The 19,990-nt window shown below is 30.6% G+C and overlaps 2 protein-coding genes across 7 annotated transcripts in view; one reads left to right on the forward strand and one right to left on the reverse strand.

The window, feature by feature from the left end:
• LOC107065572 (zwei Ig domain protein zig-8) overlaps positions 1-19,990 on the forward strand; it is a 285,070-nt gene that overhangs the window by 140,698 nt on the left and 124,382 nt on the right. The gene's annotated exons all lie outside the window — the stretch shown is intronic.
• Positions 11,930-15,520, reverse strand: LOC107065391 (uncharacterized). The gene has a single exon (XM_089177586.1). The coding sequence runs from the start codon at positions 15,079-15,081 to the stop codon at positions 13,849-13,851; it is 1,233 nt and encodes a 410-aa protein (XP_089033712.1). The 5' UTR covers positions 15,082-15,520; the 3' UTR covers positions 11,930-13,848.

A 19,990-nucleotide genomic window follows, 5' to 3' on the forward strand; every position in this document is an offset into this window, starting at 1 on the left:
GAGGAGTCATGATTGCCATGGTACTCTTTTCGACCTCTTCCTCCTCTTTCTCCACTTCATCCTCCTTCTACTCCTTTCGTAGCTTGATTTCGCTGATTCAATTGTTCCTCTGCGCTCTCTCAGCGTCTCGAGCATGTTCTACTTTATCGTACGACCTCACCACTTCGTCTTCCATCTCAGTATTATTTTCTTTCTCTCTTCAAACACTATCTTTCTTTCTCTCTTGGTCATATATATATATACACACACACATATATGTATATTAGACAGATACATACAATACTTATTCTCCTAACCCGTCCATCCATCTCCATTCGTTCATCTTATTTCTTCTTTTCTTTCTTTTTCTTTATCTTAACTCCTTCACGCTCGCTATTTCCAGCCTGCTGAATCTTTTTCTCGACCAATCTTATTCGTCCTATCGACCTCAAAAATTTATCCTCGTGATACCCATCCTTGTCGAAAGTTACTTGAATAGAGCTCCGTCTCGACCTGGCCTTGGAGAATTTTAATCACCAATTTACAAGTACCAACAATTGGAACGATTCCTTGTCTGATCGATCACCTGTATAGTTAATTTTCCTTCCTTTTACTTTTTATGCATATAAATATACTTCCAGCTTCTCGTTTTCCTTTCATTTTGATTGTTATTCATAACCCGATCACAAGTACTTTTCCTTTTGATTGATTCAGAATGCACCAAATGATATTCGATAATTCGAACAATTGAAATAAAAAACTATTTATGTATAATAATCATTCGATAATTTCTTTTATTTGTAAGAAATATTTTTTGTCTTTGTTCGTTAATGAATTACTTACTAATCCATTTATTGGTCCGTGGCCTTTAACAGAAATTAAGCAAATAAAGTGGTTAGCATTTTTATCGGTAATAATATCTATCTCGGTTGTGTGCTAGGAAACGCAAATAGACAACATATGGTTACGATTTCGAGTCTCGAACCCTCTCTCCAAGAGAAAACGTGGAATAACCGTAGTAGTCCTCGGACTAACGTGAAAATAATGAGACCTGTAAACCGGAAGCTAACCTGATATCGTCGACATGATCTCACGTGTTCGTACTATCTATCTCCGACCCTATCTCCACAAACGCTTTACTACTATCCCGTATATGAATTTCTACCTTTCTTGATAATATATGCACGTACGTATACTTACGTACGTATGTATGTATATAACATATTTCAAATTATTTTTTATTTAAACAAAAAATATATATTCACTTATGTATGTGCATAGATAAGTTCGTAGTAGATGATAAATTAACGTATAATAAAAAATTTAAAAGCCATACAATATTACGAAGATAAGGGTGGAATATAATTGATTTTATTAGTGTATGAGTTTTATGAAAATAATGAATTAATAACAACAGCTTAAAGTTGTTGTTATTATTAGGAGATTATAAATCAAGTTCTGTTTGTACGTAACTGTTCAAATATTGAAATTGTTTTATAATAGAACACTAATTTTTATCATGATATTGTAAGCTTATATTTAAAACAAATGATATGATAATAATTGTAAAAAATGTTTAATGTGAAAATAAATAAGAAATGAACAATATTGTACAATATATTACATCGTAGACTATTTTTTCGATAGTTTATGTTGTAAGCAGGAAAGTGTATACACAAGTGTACGGATGATAAAGATTTTCAATAATAGAATGTTCGAATACTAAATCGTCGAATACTAATGGTTCCACTATATTATAGTAAACAATAAATTTGTTATATTTCTAAAATTTTATATCGGTAAAAAATATTAAATATGAATATAGAAATGTCGGTGTAGGAAGCAAACGTTAAATATTAAATATTGATTAATTTTTAACATACAACAAAAATAATAAATATCAAAAAATAATGATCGATAATTATTACATCATGACGGAAAACTCGTTTGTCAATGTTAATCGAACAAGACGATTCGTTATCCTTGAGTTAGTAGAATTACATAAGCGAAATTAAATGCATGCGTCCACACATATTCACTTTATCTAGAAATCTGTACTGCCAGATTTTATAACACTTCTCTGTCTATATTTCTATCTATGATACAATTACAAACGAAGCAGTTTCATCGTTTTGCATCTCGTAGCATCCATCACGAGAAACTTCAAGGGGATTACTTTTCACGTGATTTCTTGAACACACGTTAAGTAATACATTTATGTTATCCTACAAACATATTTGCATTTGCATTCGAGTATTTTAGCAAAGATATCATGTTGTATATATGTTTAACTACTATGTAATAATAATAATAATAATAATAATAATAATAATAATAATAATAATAATACTTGCATCTACGTATTACATGCATGAGATATCGTAATAAATTTCAGTAAATTTACAGATATAAATACGGATATGTAATCATTGAATTTTTATATAATTTATAAACTTTTACATAGTATATATATGTATATAGGTTGTACCTGAATTGGTGATATAATCAGGTTAATAATAGTTCTATGTATAAAAATAATTTAAAAACATATAAGAATAACATTTATTCGTTCGAGAAAAATAATCGTAAAACTACGTTTACATTGAACTATTTTCTCTCTAACTCAATACAAGCAGCTAAGTATTATAAAGAACAATTTTTAATCCAAAAGGGGATGATGAAGAAAATATAACAATAATTAATTAAGTACACTTTTTTTAATAATCATTTTAATTCTGGTATTAAGTAGCCATTTTGAATTTTCAATTTGATTTTGGTCTCGAAAATGAGACTTCAAATAAAAGACATGTTACTTCTTATATTTTTATATGTATCTCGAACAATAAAAATAACAAAAAGAATTTATTGTATGTGTATTAAAGTATACATAATTCTTTAACTCGAATAAACTAAAGTTTCCGGGAAAAATGTCGAAAGAAATTTACAAGAAAAGAAATTTCTATCGGTCTCGAACGATCGCCTGAATGTCGTGCTACGTAGAGAACCAACTAATTTAACTCGTACGCGTATACACATGCGACGAATGTTAAAAAGCTATTTTAAGCTTTTTACATAGCACGACATGAAACGAACGGTCACCGTCATCGTCGTCGTCTTTGTTGTTTTTGTTGTGGTTGTTGTTGTTGTTGTTGTTACTAACAACCTTTCTCTTTTCCCTTCATCTATTTCTGAAATCAAGTGAACGAACAACGAAAAGAAGAAAGAAATAAAGGAAAAATATTCACAAAAATTCGAGCCCTGTAACGCCTGTTAGAATTAAATTAGGAAATATGTTACAACAAAGGAAACAAAATTTTTCTTTAACAATACTCGTGCGTCGAGCTACCTTCCAACCCCCGTTAAGCACATCTCATTACTCTATCTTCCCTTCGTCTTTTATTTTTTTATTTTTTACGACGTTACATCGAACGAACGAACGAACGAACGAACGAACGAACGAACAGACGAGACGTGCTTGATCGCAATAATAGAACAGCTATGTTTATAAAATAGAAAAATAAGCGCAATGAGAAAAAAAGAAAGCCCTTCTCTTTCTCTCTCTTTCTCTCTTAAAGAGAATTTGCTTTGAAATATTTTTTACGCTCGAAATATTTTGTTCGAAGAATCTTTCGCGTTTAATCACTTTTCAATATTTTTTCTGATTTCTAAGAATTTTAATTAAAAAAATAAAAAAAAAGGAATGTCATAGATGATAGATATCTTATTATTATTATTATTATTATTATTATTATTATTATTATTATTATTATTATTATGTACATTATAGCTGGAAATTGGTACGTTAAGATTTTCTTATGCGTTTTTTATTTGTCAAAATGTATGGAAAGAAAGGAAAAAGTAATATTAATGCAATGAGAAAATGATACATCATCTTTGCCCTTTTTGTGAGATTCGATCTCATTGATAATGTCGCCATTAGACGTAGAACTCGTTAAAACAGACTAACAGCGTCGGTTAGTCGTGCCAGATTTATACTCAGAAGGCAGCTTTTCACAGTGATTTGATTTTATAACTATCTCACTCACATCAGTGAGTTTAAAGTTACTTATTGAATTTTATGAGTTCCCGTAAATGCGCGACAATCGTTTTATTTGACTGGACAACGTTACGTGATTCAATCGATTATAATACAATTATTATTATTTATTACGAGAACAAACAAATTTTTATCAAGCATAGATTCGCAATTTATTTTCTAACTATTTTTCAATTAAAATTCACAATCACGAAAAAATAATGGAGGATCGATGTTGAATGGAAAAAGAAAAAGAAAAAAAAGGAAGGAAAAATAAAGAGAACCACATCATTATAATATATTTTATAGATAAGTACGTAGAAAAATAATTGGACGTAAGAAAATTGTCGATAATAAAAAGAAGGGAAAAGCAACCGCAGTCTACCTGTACAAAGAAGCATGATAAAAGAGAAAGAAACCAACCGATCCACCACTTCCCACCCTCCCCAGCACACACACACACACACACACACAGCAGACATACATACACTTACCGTCTGTCGTACTTCCAGTTTCCTGTTTATGAAAATGAAAAACCACTAAAGAAGAAAATGTGGTAAATGTTAGATATACTCTTAGTAGGAAAAGAGGCGTTTACGAACTATACCATGAGTGGAAAAGGAAGTCTTAAATTATAGGACCTGTCGGCAACAGTCTTTTTAAGCTGGCTTTCTCCCCGCCCTTACTGCGATAAATATAAAGTTGCTTTGAATAAAAAAAAAAAATAAAAAAAAAAGACAGAAAAAACCACCGAGAAAGAAAGAAAGAAAGCAAAAAAAATAAATAAACACGAAAAAAATAAAAAGAAAGAGAAGGGAAGGGGTGGGGGCGGGCTAAGGGATGGAATTGTAAGAGAGTGGGGAGAAGAGGAAAAGAAGAGTAGAACATAGCATTTTCACCTTCAGCTTGGTGTTTCTCCATTGTACAGCGGATGCTTTAGAAAATATTCCAAAGCGAAAGAAATAGTCGGATGGTGAAGGAAGATAAGCAAAGAGAAAGGGATAGAAAGGGAGAGGGAGAGAGAGAGAGTGAACTAGAGAGAACGGTAAAGAGTAGAAAAGGGTAGTAGTAGGGTGTCTTGGTCTTTCGTTGTGAAAGTAATGCAGAGATTGTTCGCGGCAGGTACTGCTATTTTTTCTTTCTTTTATGTACCTTTTCTTTTTCTCCTCGAAGGCCATTCGCGCAAACGTTTCTTTCTTCTATTTCCTTCTCTCACTAGTTATTTCTTTCTCTTTCTCTTTCTCTTTCTCTCTCATTTTCTTTCTTTAAGCGGTGCTCTAACGAAAGGACGCGAAACATCTGTAGGTGTGTAAAAAAGAAGCGAAATTTTTCTTCCCTCACTTTAAAGATAATATATATCTACTGTATATATAAAGAAAAAAAATAAAAGAGAAAGAAAAAGAAAGAAAGAGAAAGAAAAAGATAGAGAGAGAGAGTAATTCTGGATTCGGGAAAGTAGCGAAGTAGAAAGGAGTCATTATAAATACAGTTGGATTAACAACTTCGGATTTACTTGAAATGGTAAAAGAGACAAAGAAAGACATAGAAAGAGAGAAAGAGAGAGAGAGAGAGAGAAAAAAAAAGAAATGGAGGGTGGATGAGCGAAAAGGAGAAGATGAATTGTCGTGGCATTGTCATGATTTTTATATTTCTTTTAAGACTTATTCTAAGAATTTCTATAGAAAACTTTCTTTTTCATAAATCAACAAATACCATTGGCGAATATTTAAATATATATTTTTTGTTCTTGAAAATACTTGCTCACTAATTTTGTTTTTAATATTGTTGTCGTTTTAATTAATAGTATACTGTCATTTCGGTATTTCTTTTAATTATATATATTTTTTGTGAATATGAACAATTTATTATGTTGTAATATTTAATAGAAATTTACGAATTTTCTTTTGTTTTTTTTTTTTTTGGAAATCTTTGTAATACTTATAATAGAGTACTATTAATACGAAGCCATAGTTGAAACTAGTATAGAGGAACGCGAATGTCGAAAGGAATGTAACCAGATATGTAGAGTAATCTGCTCTCGAATAGGCTTCGCCCTTTGGTTACTTTCTTACTTTCTCACATCCACTTTCTGTTTCTCTTGTTCCTTATTTTTTTATCACTATATCTACTTTTCTTTCATGACATATTAAATTTTTGATGAACTCTCTTTTCTCCACTTGTAACTTTCGAAGAAAAGTTTTTACTTACTATACTTATTTTTATATCTATTTTCTTGATAAATATATTTAAAAAAAAAACAATATTATAAAAATAATAATGATAATAATAACAATTAAATTATTTATTTATTAATTATCATTTTAATGTTTTCCTATTTGCAAAACTTATTAATGTGTGTAATAGCTCTTATGTATTTATTTCTCTAATGGGGCGAGTAAAGGTGTGTATAAATCAGAATTATACAAAATAACTCAGTTTGTACTTTTGATATGGGTAGTACTATAATCTATAGATATAGACACAGAAACTAGAAGTTGGAAACTCAGATAAAGGTGCAGAAAGGAAATGGAATTGAGTTGTACTATTAAAACCATAAGCAAAGAACAAGAATAAGCAATGCTTTTGGTCAACCTAATAAAACACATAAACGTATTTTACCTGTTTTAGTGAAATTATGACAAATGTTCTTTTATCAAAGATTTAATAATACCTTTGTAAATTCTTTTTATATCTAATTTGTTCGTACCATTAATTTAAAGAACCGAGAATCTCTTTCTCCTGATATCCGATAAAGTACATCCATAATAGTAATGATAATGATAATAATAGTAAGAAAAATATGTACAGAAAATCAATAGAGTGATTCTTAGAGAAAATAGTACAAATAGGATTGGGTTACAAAAATCAATGAATTTTTTCTATAAAATCTTATATATATATATATATATATATATATATGTTTCTATAAATTCGATAGAAATATATAAATGTTTCTATAAAATTGATAGAATCGTATTGTTTCATGCAAAGGATGTAGAAGCACAATTGTTCTAACCCTAATAAAACAAGAAACCCCATACAACACACACATTTACACACACGCGTATACACATATAAAATAAATGTATATCCCAAAAGTTTGTAATATTCTTCTTTTAAAAATCTTTTCACAATAATTTGAGAAAAATTTGCAATTGTCATTTTATCTTTGTTTCCATGTTCGATTATTTTCTCATGTTCGATCGCAAAAGGGGTTGCATATTTTCTGAAATATCTTTTATTTCTTCTTATATTTTTTCATGTTATTATTCTATTTAGACAAAACTAGTCTACATTAAAGAGGCCGTATCATCGCTCGTTGATAGAAATGCAAATTCACGTTGAAACGCAATCAGAGAGAGGGACGGGACGACAACGAACGGGATGAAACGTGCAAAATCGAACACATACATGGAGAGTGAGAGAGAGAGAGAGAGAGAGATGACTGCGTAACGTAGAATGTGTAGTGTGTCTCGGGATGCAATTACACGTGCGATGATCAACACGACGTTGTAACGATGTGATTAGAGTGGAATATGCTCTTCGTATCTAGGACCCAATCTACAAGGCAGCCAATAACTCCTTCCATTGAATTTTCTTTATGTTTGAAATAATATTAGAAAATAGAAAATAACATACTTCATAATTTATTTAAAAGTTTATTATTTAATTTCATTATTATTTTCAATAATATTAAATAGAACTATAAAATTGAATATATTATGTATGTAATAAACTCTGAATATGTATTTTTGCTGCAACAATTTATGTATTTATATGAACGCATGTATAAATATGCATATGTTAAAAAGAAAAAGTAAAATGATCTTAAACTAATATTTATGTCAATTAATTTTAAAACGTCTAGCTTAGTTCGAGGTTGTTAAATTGTGAAGGTGTATTTTTGGTATTATTAAAATATTGAATTCTGCATTTGATATCATTAAACAACACAATTCTTGGATTTCTTATCTTGTATAATATCTAAAGAAAAAACGCCCTTACGATTTGAACATCGTACGTCTTTTAAAGAAGCATAGAAATTTTAATTAAAAGTTCTCACAGAATCGTGAAAGAAGAATAAAAAGAAGATGATGAAGAAGAAGAAGAAGAAGAAGAAGAAGAAGAGAAAGAGGAAAAGGAAAGGAAAGAAGTCAAACTTTTACAAGAAGTTCGCGAAAAGGGTTCGCACCCCCTTGGTACGTTTGATATAGGTATACATAACTATACATAATTCTCTTATGTTAACTATTAGACTGATTTATTTTATGCTTTAATTAGATCTATTAGAATATCGTCAAAATGTTAAGGTAACAAAAAAAAACAAACAAACAAACAAAAAATAGAAGAGAGAGAAAAAAATTAATCACATAAAGTTCGATTAAAAGAGATGTGTAAACCGTGAGATATGTCAGCGTTTAAATTTCGAATTTTAGTTTGTTTTAATCAAAGCGAACGATGGACCAATATTTGTATCGGCTTGTTTATCACGAAATTTCACACAAATTCGATTTATAACTCAATTCGATTTTCTTAATATTTGCAATACCAATGATTTTAATCTCTTTGACGTTGCTTTTTGTGTGTTATATTTTTCAAAGAAACTTTAGAAAGAAAAAAATAATGGTAGAGAAAGAACAAAAATTAGAAGAAGATAATAGAGTGTAAGATACTGTATTACCCTTTCACGGTTTAACCGGCATCGATCATTCATGGCTCAAACAAATTAGAGTGCGGAAATTCATTAAACTTAGACCACTTCTTCCTTAACAACTATGCCCAAACCAATCGTCTCTTTTCGTCTTTCTTAAACGTGGCTTTGTTACATAGAACGGATGAATTCGAAACTTTTCGTTACGCTTACGCGATTCTCCTTCTCTCTCTCTCTCTCTCTCTCTCTCTCTCTCTCTCTCGCTATCTATCTGAATTTTCCCCCAACGTTAATCTCACGGATTATACTCCAATCCAAGATAAGTGAATTAACGAATATTTGAACAATATAATTTCTATATAAAATAATGAAAACTTGTTTGAAAAATACACACAGTTATAAGTGTAGTGTATCTATGTTATATCCATACACTTACTTACGAGAAATAACTTCATTAAAATTTATTTGTATTCTCAATTTACAATGATCCATCTACATTGAGGAGAGCACTCAATTGTTATTTAACATCCTTGACGTATAATCAATTGAATTTTAATAATTGATTATCACTATCAACTTGGTTAGACCGAATCATACTTCGTTAGAATTATTTTGAAAATAGAAGAGACTATCCACATGGACTACTATTCGAACAATAGCTAGTTCGGAAGAAACAAGACAGACATTATTCTCAGTCGTATGTTTTACGTTCGAGTGGACCAAAGTAAGAGATGAGATGAGAAAAAGAGAATGAAGAAAGGAGAGAGAGAGAGAGAGAGAGAGAGAGAATATCTCCTCGTAGGTGGGTGGTTCGCGGTATTTAGGAATAAATTGACCTACGTCGCCGTCGGCGGTTGTTTATTTTCGAAATTAAATTGAATTGGCCCATAACTTGGCGGTCTATTAGCCCTGGGGAGCAGGCTAGTTTGCTCGTAAATCTCCGGAGTATCGGACTGGGGTGGCGGCACCACGGGGATTCCGCGGGATGAAGAAGGGGTGGGTTGGGTGGGTGCTTGCTCTCGAAGGGTGGCTTGAGGGTGGCGGATTCGACCACGGGTGTGGGGATTCGATTCGCTCTCGACAATGCGTCCGGAAGCTCCCAGGAAATACATGGGCGTGGTGCCGAGATAAATGTACTCTTGCATTTGCATACTTACGTATCGCCAACGAGAGAAATTGTGTATGTGTGCAGTATGAGAATCAAAAGGAAGAGAGAGAGAGAGAGAGAGAGAGAAAGACTTTCACTCCATTTTGTTCGAATTTTTTTTTTTCTTTTCTTTTCTAAAGATTCGATAGTATTGTTCACGACAGCTGATGCAACGTTTAGTTTAACTTTTATTTTCATTCCTGAAAATAGTTCTTATCAAAAATAATATTCAAGCAATTGTGTGTGTACTTTAGTAAATGAGATTACAAATAATGATTAGGTAATAAACGATTTTCTTTTTTTATCCTTTTTATTTCTCACACTGAGAAATAATTAATTGATCTTAAGAGTGGCAAACTTGTCTATACAATAAAAGAACGTTCATTTTTCATTTTAACAATGGCACATTGTGTATGCGTCAGATTGATTTAACATCAATTTTTCTTATTACTTAGCTCGTAATCAACGATCGTTTTGTTCCTTTTTTTTAAATATAGGACGAATATTTTTCTTCGTTTTATCGATCAACCGTATCGAAGATAAAACGATAATACGTTATCGGTAATCCAAGGTTTTCTTTCGGCCTATACATGTTAGCTCGCGTGCCGAAACACTACTCACCCCTTCCCTTTTTTTCTTTCTTTCTTTCTTTCTTTCTCTCTTCCTTCCTTCCTTTTTTTGTCTTATTTTCTAAGAACGATAATTTACGACTAGGATGGAATTAATTTCGAATTAGGAACAAAGTTATTTGTCACGAGTCGAGTTGAAAATATTTCGATCTTTCCTTCTAGGACCTCTCTCTCTCTCTCTCTCTCACACACTCTCCTTTCCCTTTTATTGAAACCTTTTTATTCTGAATCATCGATCATTCTTATATTGAAAGGAACCGAAGGTGTGATATATATACGTGGAAAATATATCTTTATATTTGTCACTATTTTCATTTTGTCGTATAGGAATGACACACACACAATGTCTTATATATTATCAAATATATAATATACATCCAGTATCTTATAATCATCAATCTTAAATTAAAACAAAGTAAAAATATTCTCCTAACTAATAATAAATATTAAACACGTGATAATATATTATTAGAGTAAATCGTTGAATCATAAATCACATTTAGAAATGATGAAATTTGTAAAACAAATAAAATATTTCAAATAAATTAAAGAGAGAGGAAACACGTGAAAATCGTCGAGAAAATTGTTCGTAGAAAAGCTTTTTCGTAGAATACTTTCTCGAAAAAAAGAAAGAGAGAGAGAGAAAGACAGACAGAGAGAAAAGAATTTATTTATCTAGCCGGTCGTGCTTATCAAGATTCTGCGTGGGTAGAACGAGACTTGAAGAAAAGAGTAGGAAGAAAGGTTAAGGAGGGTAGAAGGAAAAAGGAGAAGAAAAGAAAAAGGGGGCGTGGAAGTTCTGCTTCTCTTTCTGCAGCACACTCGGTATCGTCTGCCGACCTTGTTTCCCTCGCAATCTTCTTAGACCGAAGGTTATTTGCTTTGTCGCATTAAAGGGCTCTTCTTCTTTGCTTTCTTCTCTTTTAGCTGTTCTGAAATATTGCATCTTAAAACTTGGAGCACGCGACTCGCGACTTCAACGCCCAACTTCTCTTTTTCTCCTCGAAATATTCCTAATATTTTCTACTTTAAAGAAACGAGGTGACCCTTCCTTAGATTAAAACGTTCGAGTATACAGAGCATCAATTTCTATCTTTTCTCTCTCTCTCTCTCTCTCTCTCTCTCTTTCTTCTTTTCTATCATTTACGCAAAGCTATCTGTATGCTAGTCGTTAAAGATCGTTAAACTCTTTTCGACCTCTTAAAAAGTTCTCGAACTTGTCGGCAAAGCGTACGAAACGTTCGGATTCTTCGAGTTTAACGATCAAACTTGTACACTTTTCTACTAGTAGCAAGAAAATGATTCTTATTGTACGAAAGATTATATAAAAATGATTATTAACCTTAAGAGAAAGAAAAAGAGAAAATAATAGATAATTTTCATAAAATTAAGTTAAACGATGTTTTATTACATTTTTATATATATATATATTTTTTTTTTTTTTTTAATACGTTTATAAAACAAATAGAAATAAAAATATGTACGACTTTTTCTTATTTAAATATATGTAAAATTTTATTTGTATTTAATTTTATTTATTTAATATTTAATAATGTTTATAATAAAATGTAATGAAATGAGATAAAATAATATGGTAAGTGCTTATAATTTAATGTAAGTATTTATAAATATCTAAATTAATAATTAATTAACTCGTCGTGTTTTGTGTTACTTTAAACGTCGTAATTCTTCGTTATTTTTCGTCGTCTTTCACACACGAATACTCGTTGTAAATACAATAAAATATCAAATAAGCGCACTTGCTGGCACATTAGACAATAGGTTCAAGATACATGCAATCCTGTTTAAAAAAACGGTCACTTTTATCCTACAATAAATTCACACGCACTCATACTTATTTACCATACACGTCAAATATTTCTAGAAATATCAATACACACATTTATCACATTTTCTCTCACCCTTATATATATATAGTTTATAATAGTTAATTAATTTCAAGGTCTATTATTTTTTATCATTATGAATTTATTTCTATAAATCAGTTATGTATCGAATTTACCTATCAATTTGTATATATTATTTTTTGATTATTCTAACAATAAGTAATACAACGTGTATTCAGTTTCTCTCATTAGGAACAGTTCCTTGTTATTATGATACTGATATCACGTCGATCGATACAACCTCACATAGATTGCATTCAATGTACGTATGTACCCACGTAGACTCGATTTTACAAAATATGATACCATGCTTGAAGGCTGTACCAAAGTGCACCACTTGCAAATACACACATATATACATATACATTCGTCCAAATATAAATATATGTATACATGTTTTCGATTCACTACAATGTAATAAAATTTGTTTTTAAAAAATCTTTTTTTTTTTCGTTTTTCTACAAATTACACTAGAATCAACCCATCGAAAAATTATACTATTTTTATGATTAAAATTTTACCATGTGAATATTCACACTTATTCTCGTCAAATTATAATAAAACTATTTTAAATGCACTATTTGTCTCTCTTACTTTTTTTTTCTTCTTATCATTTATCTTAACTCGTTCGCATACATGATCGTGCAAGAACACTGTGAACAAGGTAATGCATAATCTCTTTTCTTTCATTTTCTCTCTCTCTCTCTCTCTCACACACACACACACATATACATGTACACTTTCTCGTTCTCTTTCTTTCTAGCTAGTTTCTATCATAGCAAAAGCAAAGAAAAATTTTTGACGGCATTTGAAATTCAGGCTACGACGTTATAAACGAATTTCCTGTAAGTCGCTCGCGCGAACGCGCGCACGCCAAGATGCACGAGGAAAAATATATGGAAATGACAAAGTTTTTTCCGCGTACAGGAGTACGGTACAGCACGACACGAGGATGCCTTTATTTGAAAGGCAGATACCAGAGTCGAGTCTCTCTCTCTCTCTCTCTCTCTCTCTCTCACTCACTCACTACGCTTGGAAGAATAATAATTTTTGCGCGTCCTACAACTCTTCTTTACTCAACGCTAAGGTAAAACGCTTTTGTTCGATGTATTCGATAAACGTTGCATGAACTTTTAAACGCTTTCATCCTTTTTATTATCTCTTCCTTTTATATTTTGTTTTTATCCCAGTGACAACTATGACGGAAATATCGATACTTTATTTAATAAAAACTTTTTAAACTCTTATCTAAAGAAAAATTCTGTAATCATTTTATCAGTTGTTTGTCTTTCTTCGATCATACTTGAAATATATTTTCTTCAACAAAATTTTAATACTACGATATAAGTAGATAACTTATCAGTACATAGATAGAAACCTGAGTACTGTATAAATGCCTCTTTCATTATAACACAATTTAACAGATGACATGCATTTATTGTGTTAATTTATCAACTTATTAGATATTTCATTTTTCATGGCAATTGATGATAAAATCATCACAAAACATGATTAAAGCATCCAATTTCTTTTAAATCGAGTAATAAGTCTGCCAATAATTTGGAAACATTATCACCACCTGATACAAATACTAGGTCTGAAATTTCTTCTATACTTTTATCCAAGAGAACGGGTATCTTTGGAAAATCTTTGTTTACAAGCATGTGTAAGAAAAATGTTGCTATAATGAAACCAAAAAGAACATTCTCGACGTAATCATTATAGAAAGCTTCATATGAGTATTTATCTAAATTTGTTAAACCATTTTCTTTAAGATATCTCGTCAATTCGTCATGATAAGCTCGTAAAACCATTGATATATTATTGCATTTCACTTGATTGATACAAGAGAGACAGAGAAACGTGGAAAGATCGATCGTCGGTGAACCGTATCGAATTAAAGCAAAATCAATTAGCAATACTGGAGCTTCCCTTTCGGTTTTGTTAAATAACATATTGTTAATAGTAAAATCACCGTGACAAAATACGGCCAATGGTTCAACGGGTTTTATAGTTTTCAACGTGATATTATCATAAGCGTTTTTAAAGAATTTCTCGAGTTTATCACAAATATTTCGATCATAATTATGTTCACGTAAATATGCGACAGGTCTGTGACTAACGAAATTAATTAAATAATTAAAATGATGAAACGTTTCTTTATCGTTTTCATCGTATCGACATTCTTGAATATCATTGATTATTTTAAAAAATTTATCTGGTTGTTGTTCCTTCATGACGTATCCTTTGGCATGAAATCTACCAATTTCTTTCATAACTGCAATAATATCGTCCATAGGTAAATCGATTTTTTGTGGATGAAGTGTGTAACCTCGATGAGATACATCTTCCAAGATCAACGTTGTTTGATACGATTCACCGACATCGATGTAAATACATTTTGGATAATTATCGTTCTCTGTAGCAAAATTACGATAAAACATAATTTCATTGTGAAAGTGTTTTTCTATATTAATAATTTGTTGCACGGATGCAGTCGTGATCGGTGTTTTAGCGACAAAACGCATAATAGTTGTCTTCGGTTCCTTATTTTTGTTCTCATTCTTAATCCAAAACTTTATTGTGAGAAAGTAAATACCAGAGGCAAAGATACTATCTTCAGGTTGTTTCAACTCGTATTCAAATTTATCGAAATCATCTCTAAGATGATTAGCTAATTTAGGTACAAGTACATTGAAATGTTTCTCGATCTGAGTGTTTACATCAGACATTTTCACTTTTAAGAACGTTCTAATTAACTTGTTTGATTAAACAAATGTATTATTCTTTTTTTTTTTTTTTAAATGTTTCTTTGTTTAATTCACAGGAACAAATATTTTATAATTAAAATTATATAACAATTTTCACCTAATACACAAATATTTTTAACACACATAAAATTTTAAAATGTTTAGCCTTATTTCAAATTAAATTACATGAACTATTATATGTGTGAATATTACAGATAAATTGAAGATATAGTCAAAACGTTCAGCTCTAACTGACGAGCGACGCTTCTGCTTTCCAACCGGATGAATCATTTATAAAAGAAGTTGAAGGGTGGGAGAACAAGAGAGAGAGAGAGAGAAAAAGAGATAAAGAGAGTATACTGAATGTGACTAAATAAATAGAGATATAAAACCTTATAATAAACAGATTAATAATATATTATATCATCTTTTATTAAACAATGTACAAATTGTTGAAAAATGCAATTTTAACAATATTGTTGTTGCATTAACAATTTCTATTCTCTTATATATTTTGTTAATACAAATTTCTAATCTTGTAATAACTTAAAATAATTTTAATTAACAAATTTTGGATTTTTGTTTTACAATAATCAAAATCATAATTTAAAAAAATGTTAACTGAAAGCTGTTGTTCTTGTTATGTATTATCATATATTAGAATATATGTTATATAATATAAAATATTGTACACACACACACATACATATATATATATATATATATATATATAGTTTTGTTAAATCGTTATTAGTCATTTCTTTTTATTTTTTTATCTTCTTATAAATTTTTTTCTACTAAAAAAGATCTTTTAGATATTATTAAATCTTATTAAATCTTCTTATTCATCTTATGATCTTATTAAATAAGAACATTGACATATATTATTGCAATTTTATCAAAATTCTAAGTATGATAACTATTGATTAGCAAAGAGAAACATACAGATATTTAATCAGGTGTTTTCAAGGTGTACACATTAAATATATATTATTAATTTTGTTGTTTGTTTATTCCTTATTTCAATCAACTTATATCGATGTTTTTGAAATAACGTATGTCTCTTAAAGGACACGCACACACACAACTCACATACTCTCACACATTTTCAAATACATACTACAATATATTCTTCATAACAACAGAGGATAACATTTCTTATACTTTTACCTAACAAAAAAACATATTCCTAGAATATCTAAGAAAGTTGTTTTCTACCTTTCCTAGAACCATCTATTTTCTTTTGTCTATGTGAGAAGCGTATTTATCCTATTCTAAAAATAGCAACATAAAAACTAATTACAAAAAAAACCATTGGTGTACATATCTAAGGTACTCATGAAACAATAGATTTAAAATCTTAACATACATATATATATATATATATACATAAGAGAAAAATAATTCATGATGATTTGTCATTATAAAAAGATAAGTATAAGATTAGATTTATCATACATGATAAATATGTAGTATGATAAAAAGTTTGTTTTTAATATATCATAAGATTATAAATACACTAAAAAATTATTTTTGTCGAAATTTCTGATTGATCATTTTTAAATGTTCAATTTGTACAAACTTGTAAGTATCAGACGTGGAAAGAAAAATTAAACGAACATGAAAGAAAACAAATTTTCGAATGAAATAGCAACAATTATATATCGGTAAAGTTATCAAATAAAATAAAAACAGGTGGTTAGGAAATATATTGTTTCCTAAAAACATTGAACACAATGGTAGAAAATGAATAATCGGTTGTTATAATTATTCATTCGTAATAAGCGAGTTACGTTGCTTTATAGTTGTTTCCTCATTGTAAACAACCTAACTTAATGGAAAGTGCATTATTAACGCCTGTATTTTAAGTTAGTCGTGTTGCATCATTGTAAAAAATAATATATAAAGAGACTAAAATTGTAAAAAAAAAAAAAACTTCGTTAACGACATAACGTTAACAGCAAAACGTTTTAATGCTTTGTAAAAGAAAAAAGCATATTGGAAAAATAAATGAAGAAGAATACTATTTTCGGTCAAACGAAAAAAAAAATGTAATCTAGGTGGAGTTATGTAAAGATTCATCTAGAGAATACATTGTAAAATATTTCAAAGAATTCGTAGCGTTGTTTTCAGATATTTACTTTTAATTATAGAACAAAATAAATACAGAACAACACCCTTTCCATACTCTTCCACCCATACCGCGCTTCAAACTAAACACACACAAAAGTAGTCAATACTATTGTTTAGTTTAGATAGACCACAGAATCATAAGACCCTTGTGTCCGTGTTTATTTAAGAGAAAGCTGATCCCTTGATATATCTTAAGTTCATAAGAACTATCGGAGCTAAGGGATTCCTAAGGAATATCGAAATACAGGCTGACTAACTGAATCAAGTAACTATTCACTATATAAAATATCCAGAAAAAAACAGTTAAAATTCATAACAGAATAATAAAATATATTGTTAATTAATAATAATTGAGCTTGTATTTTCCTCATAGTATATCCTTCAGCCCTTACAACGTTGAAGTTTAGAAGAATAAAAGGTACTTACGTATTAACGCCACCGCAGCAAAAATTCCGCTAATGCGCCAATAAAGAGCAATTTTGTTGTTCGCACACAACAACCTTGTTGTTTGCACATAGCAAGCGTCATGGTTTCTTCAGGGTTGCGTCAGGGTTGCCTCAGGGTTTCTGTTCAGTACCAAATCTTTTGTAGACGATAAACTTTATATTTTTTTCGGTGGAAAATGGGCCGATATAGAATTGAACATAGATTCAAAACAGTCTATATTTTCTTTCACCTGATGCTGTCGCTCTAACCCTGACGCAACCCTGACAAAACCCTGACGGTTGTTATCTGTAAACAACAAGGCTGTTGTGCTCGAACAACAAGATTATTCTTTATTGGCGCATTAGCGGAATTTTTGCTACGGTGGCGTTAATACGTAAGTACCGAATAAAATTTTATAATCAAGTAATTATAAGAAAGTACGTGTACGAGTTGTACATTCACAGTACGAAAATTGAAGGATCCATTCATAACCGTACAACCATATAAATGGTCTTGATGTGGGTTTCCACAAATTAATAATATAATAATATTAACCTTTCGTAAAAAACAAAATTAAATAAAAACCATTTCAAATCGTCTTTAACTGCGATGTAATATTTAAACTCGTTGAACATAAGCTGTCAGAAACAGTCAACCTCTTGATTCACCATTTCAGCGTTTTTTTCTTTATCATTCGTCTTGAGAATTTCTGGAGGCAGTTCTGATGTTAAAAAGGAAAAACGAAACGACGAGGAAGGGAGGGAAAAAAGAAAGGGAAGAATAAGAGACCTTTCGAAGACGATTTCAAGGAACAATACGTGGTGAACGCATCGTGACTTCGTTCAAGGAGAAATGAAAGGGGTAAGGAGAGTGTAGAGAGAAAAAAGTTAACGCGAGGATTACGGTAGCGGGGGAGAAGGAAAAGGAAAGAGATAAAAAAAGGATAAAGAAAAGGAAAGGGAAGGGAAGGGAGGAGGGAGAGGGAGGGGTGAGGGCAAAGATCTAGAAAGGCAAGGAGCGGGAAAAATCGTCTTCTTGGCTTCCACTAAGGAAAAATTAACTGAATTGGCCGCGCACGAGTGGCCTCTTCCAACGTAGCGACGGGATAAAGAATAAGGATAAAAGAAAAAGGGAGAAACAGAGAGAGAGAGAGAGAGAGAGAGAGACGGACAGAAGAGTCCGGAAGATTTTCGTGAGACGAAAACTCTACGCTTTTGAGAAAGAACGTTTCTAAATAGAGACCGTCAAGAACCTGCACGAACCATAAATTTGTGTCCTCCGGGTACCACCTTTTCTCGTCTTCTTCTTCTTCTTTTTCTTTTCTCTTCTTTTCCTCTTTTTTTCTCAGTAATATATGTAAATAACACGGTCGTTCCTTCCGAACCGTCAAACCACGTCTACGCTCTCCGTGTGAGTGGAAAATACGCGAGATCGTCCACCGGATGCTGACCGACCTTTTTACTTCTCCTACATTTTTAAATCTACCTTTTCAACACTTTTCAATATTTCATTTTTAACATATCATGAAAATATAAAAATGAAATTAAGTACAGCATTGCAATTTTAACGAGTAAATTTCGAATGAAAATTTAATTTTTCACAAACACACACATCCACACACACATACACAAAAAACAAGAAAATAAAAATACATCAAAATAGTGAGGGGAATAATAAGGATACTCGAAATATTTTTCATTGATAACCAAACGACAGACATAAGAATATTATTTGATCGTTGAACTGTTTATATTAGCTCGTCATGCGGATCAAATTTTTATCCGTGAAATATAAAATTTCCAGACATATGTTAATAAAGTAATTTCGATTTTACAACCAGTGTATAAAACTGAGAATCTTGCAAAGCCGCAAAAAAATAAAAATTAATTATATCACATTGATTCTTATTTTCACACTCTCTCTCTCTCTCTCTCTCTCTCTCTCTCTGTCTCTATCTATCTCTCTCTTGTTAGATTCTTATCGTTAATTTTATTATAGCGATCATTTTGTCGACGAAAATGTTGATATTTTATTTTTCGTGGAAAGAATCACGATTTAATATTGAAATGTGAATAATTACAATACAATGAGCACAATATTATAAATAAAAGTGATTTTTTGCCATTAAATAGGCACTTTCTGAAATAGTCAGCTATACATGTAGATATTTTGATATCCGTGTCTATAACGACATCATTCAAAAGTTATATTTCATTCGTTTTATCGTAATCACAAGTAGCGTTTAATTTTCATTAGCAAATTGTCCCATACACTCAACTCATCGTTAACCAACTGAAAATTTCTAACTATCTATGTATATCGTTACCATTTT

This window comes from Polistes dominula, unplaced genomic scaffold (assembly GCF_049000335.1).
Source record: "Polistes dominula isolate Pdom_NZ unplaced genomic scaffold, Pdom_raw_medaka contig_24, whole genome shotgun sequence".
NCBI classification, from domain to species: Eukaryota; Metazoa; Arthropoda; class Insecta; order Hymenoptera; family Vespidae; genus Polistes; species Polistes dominula.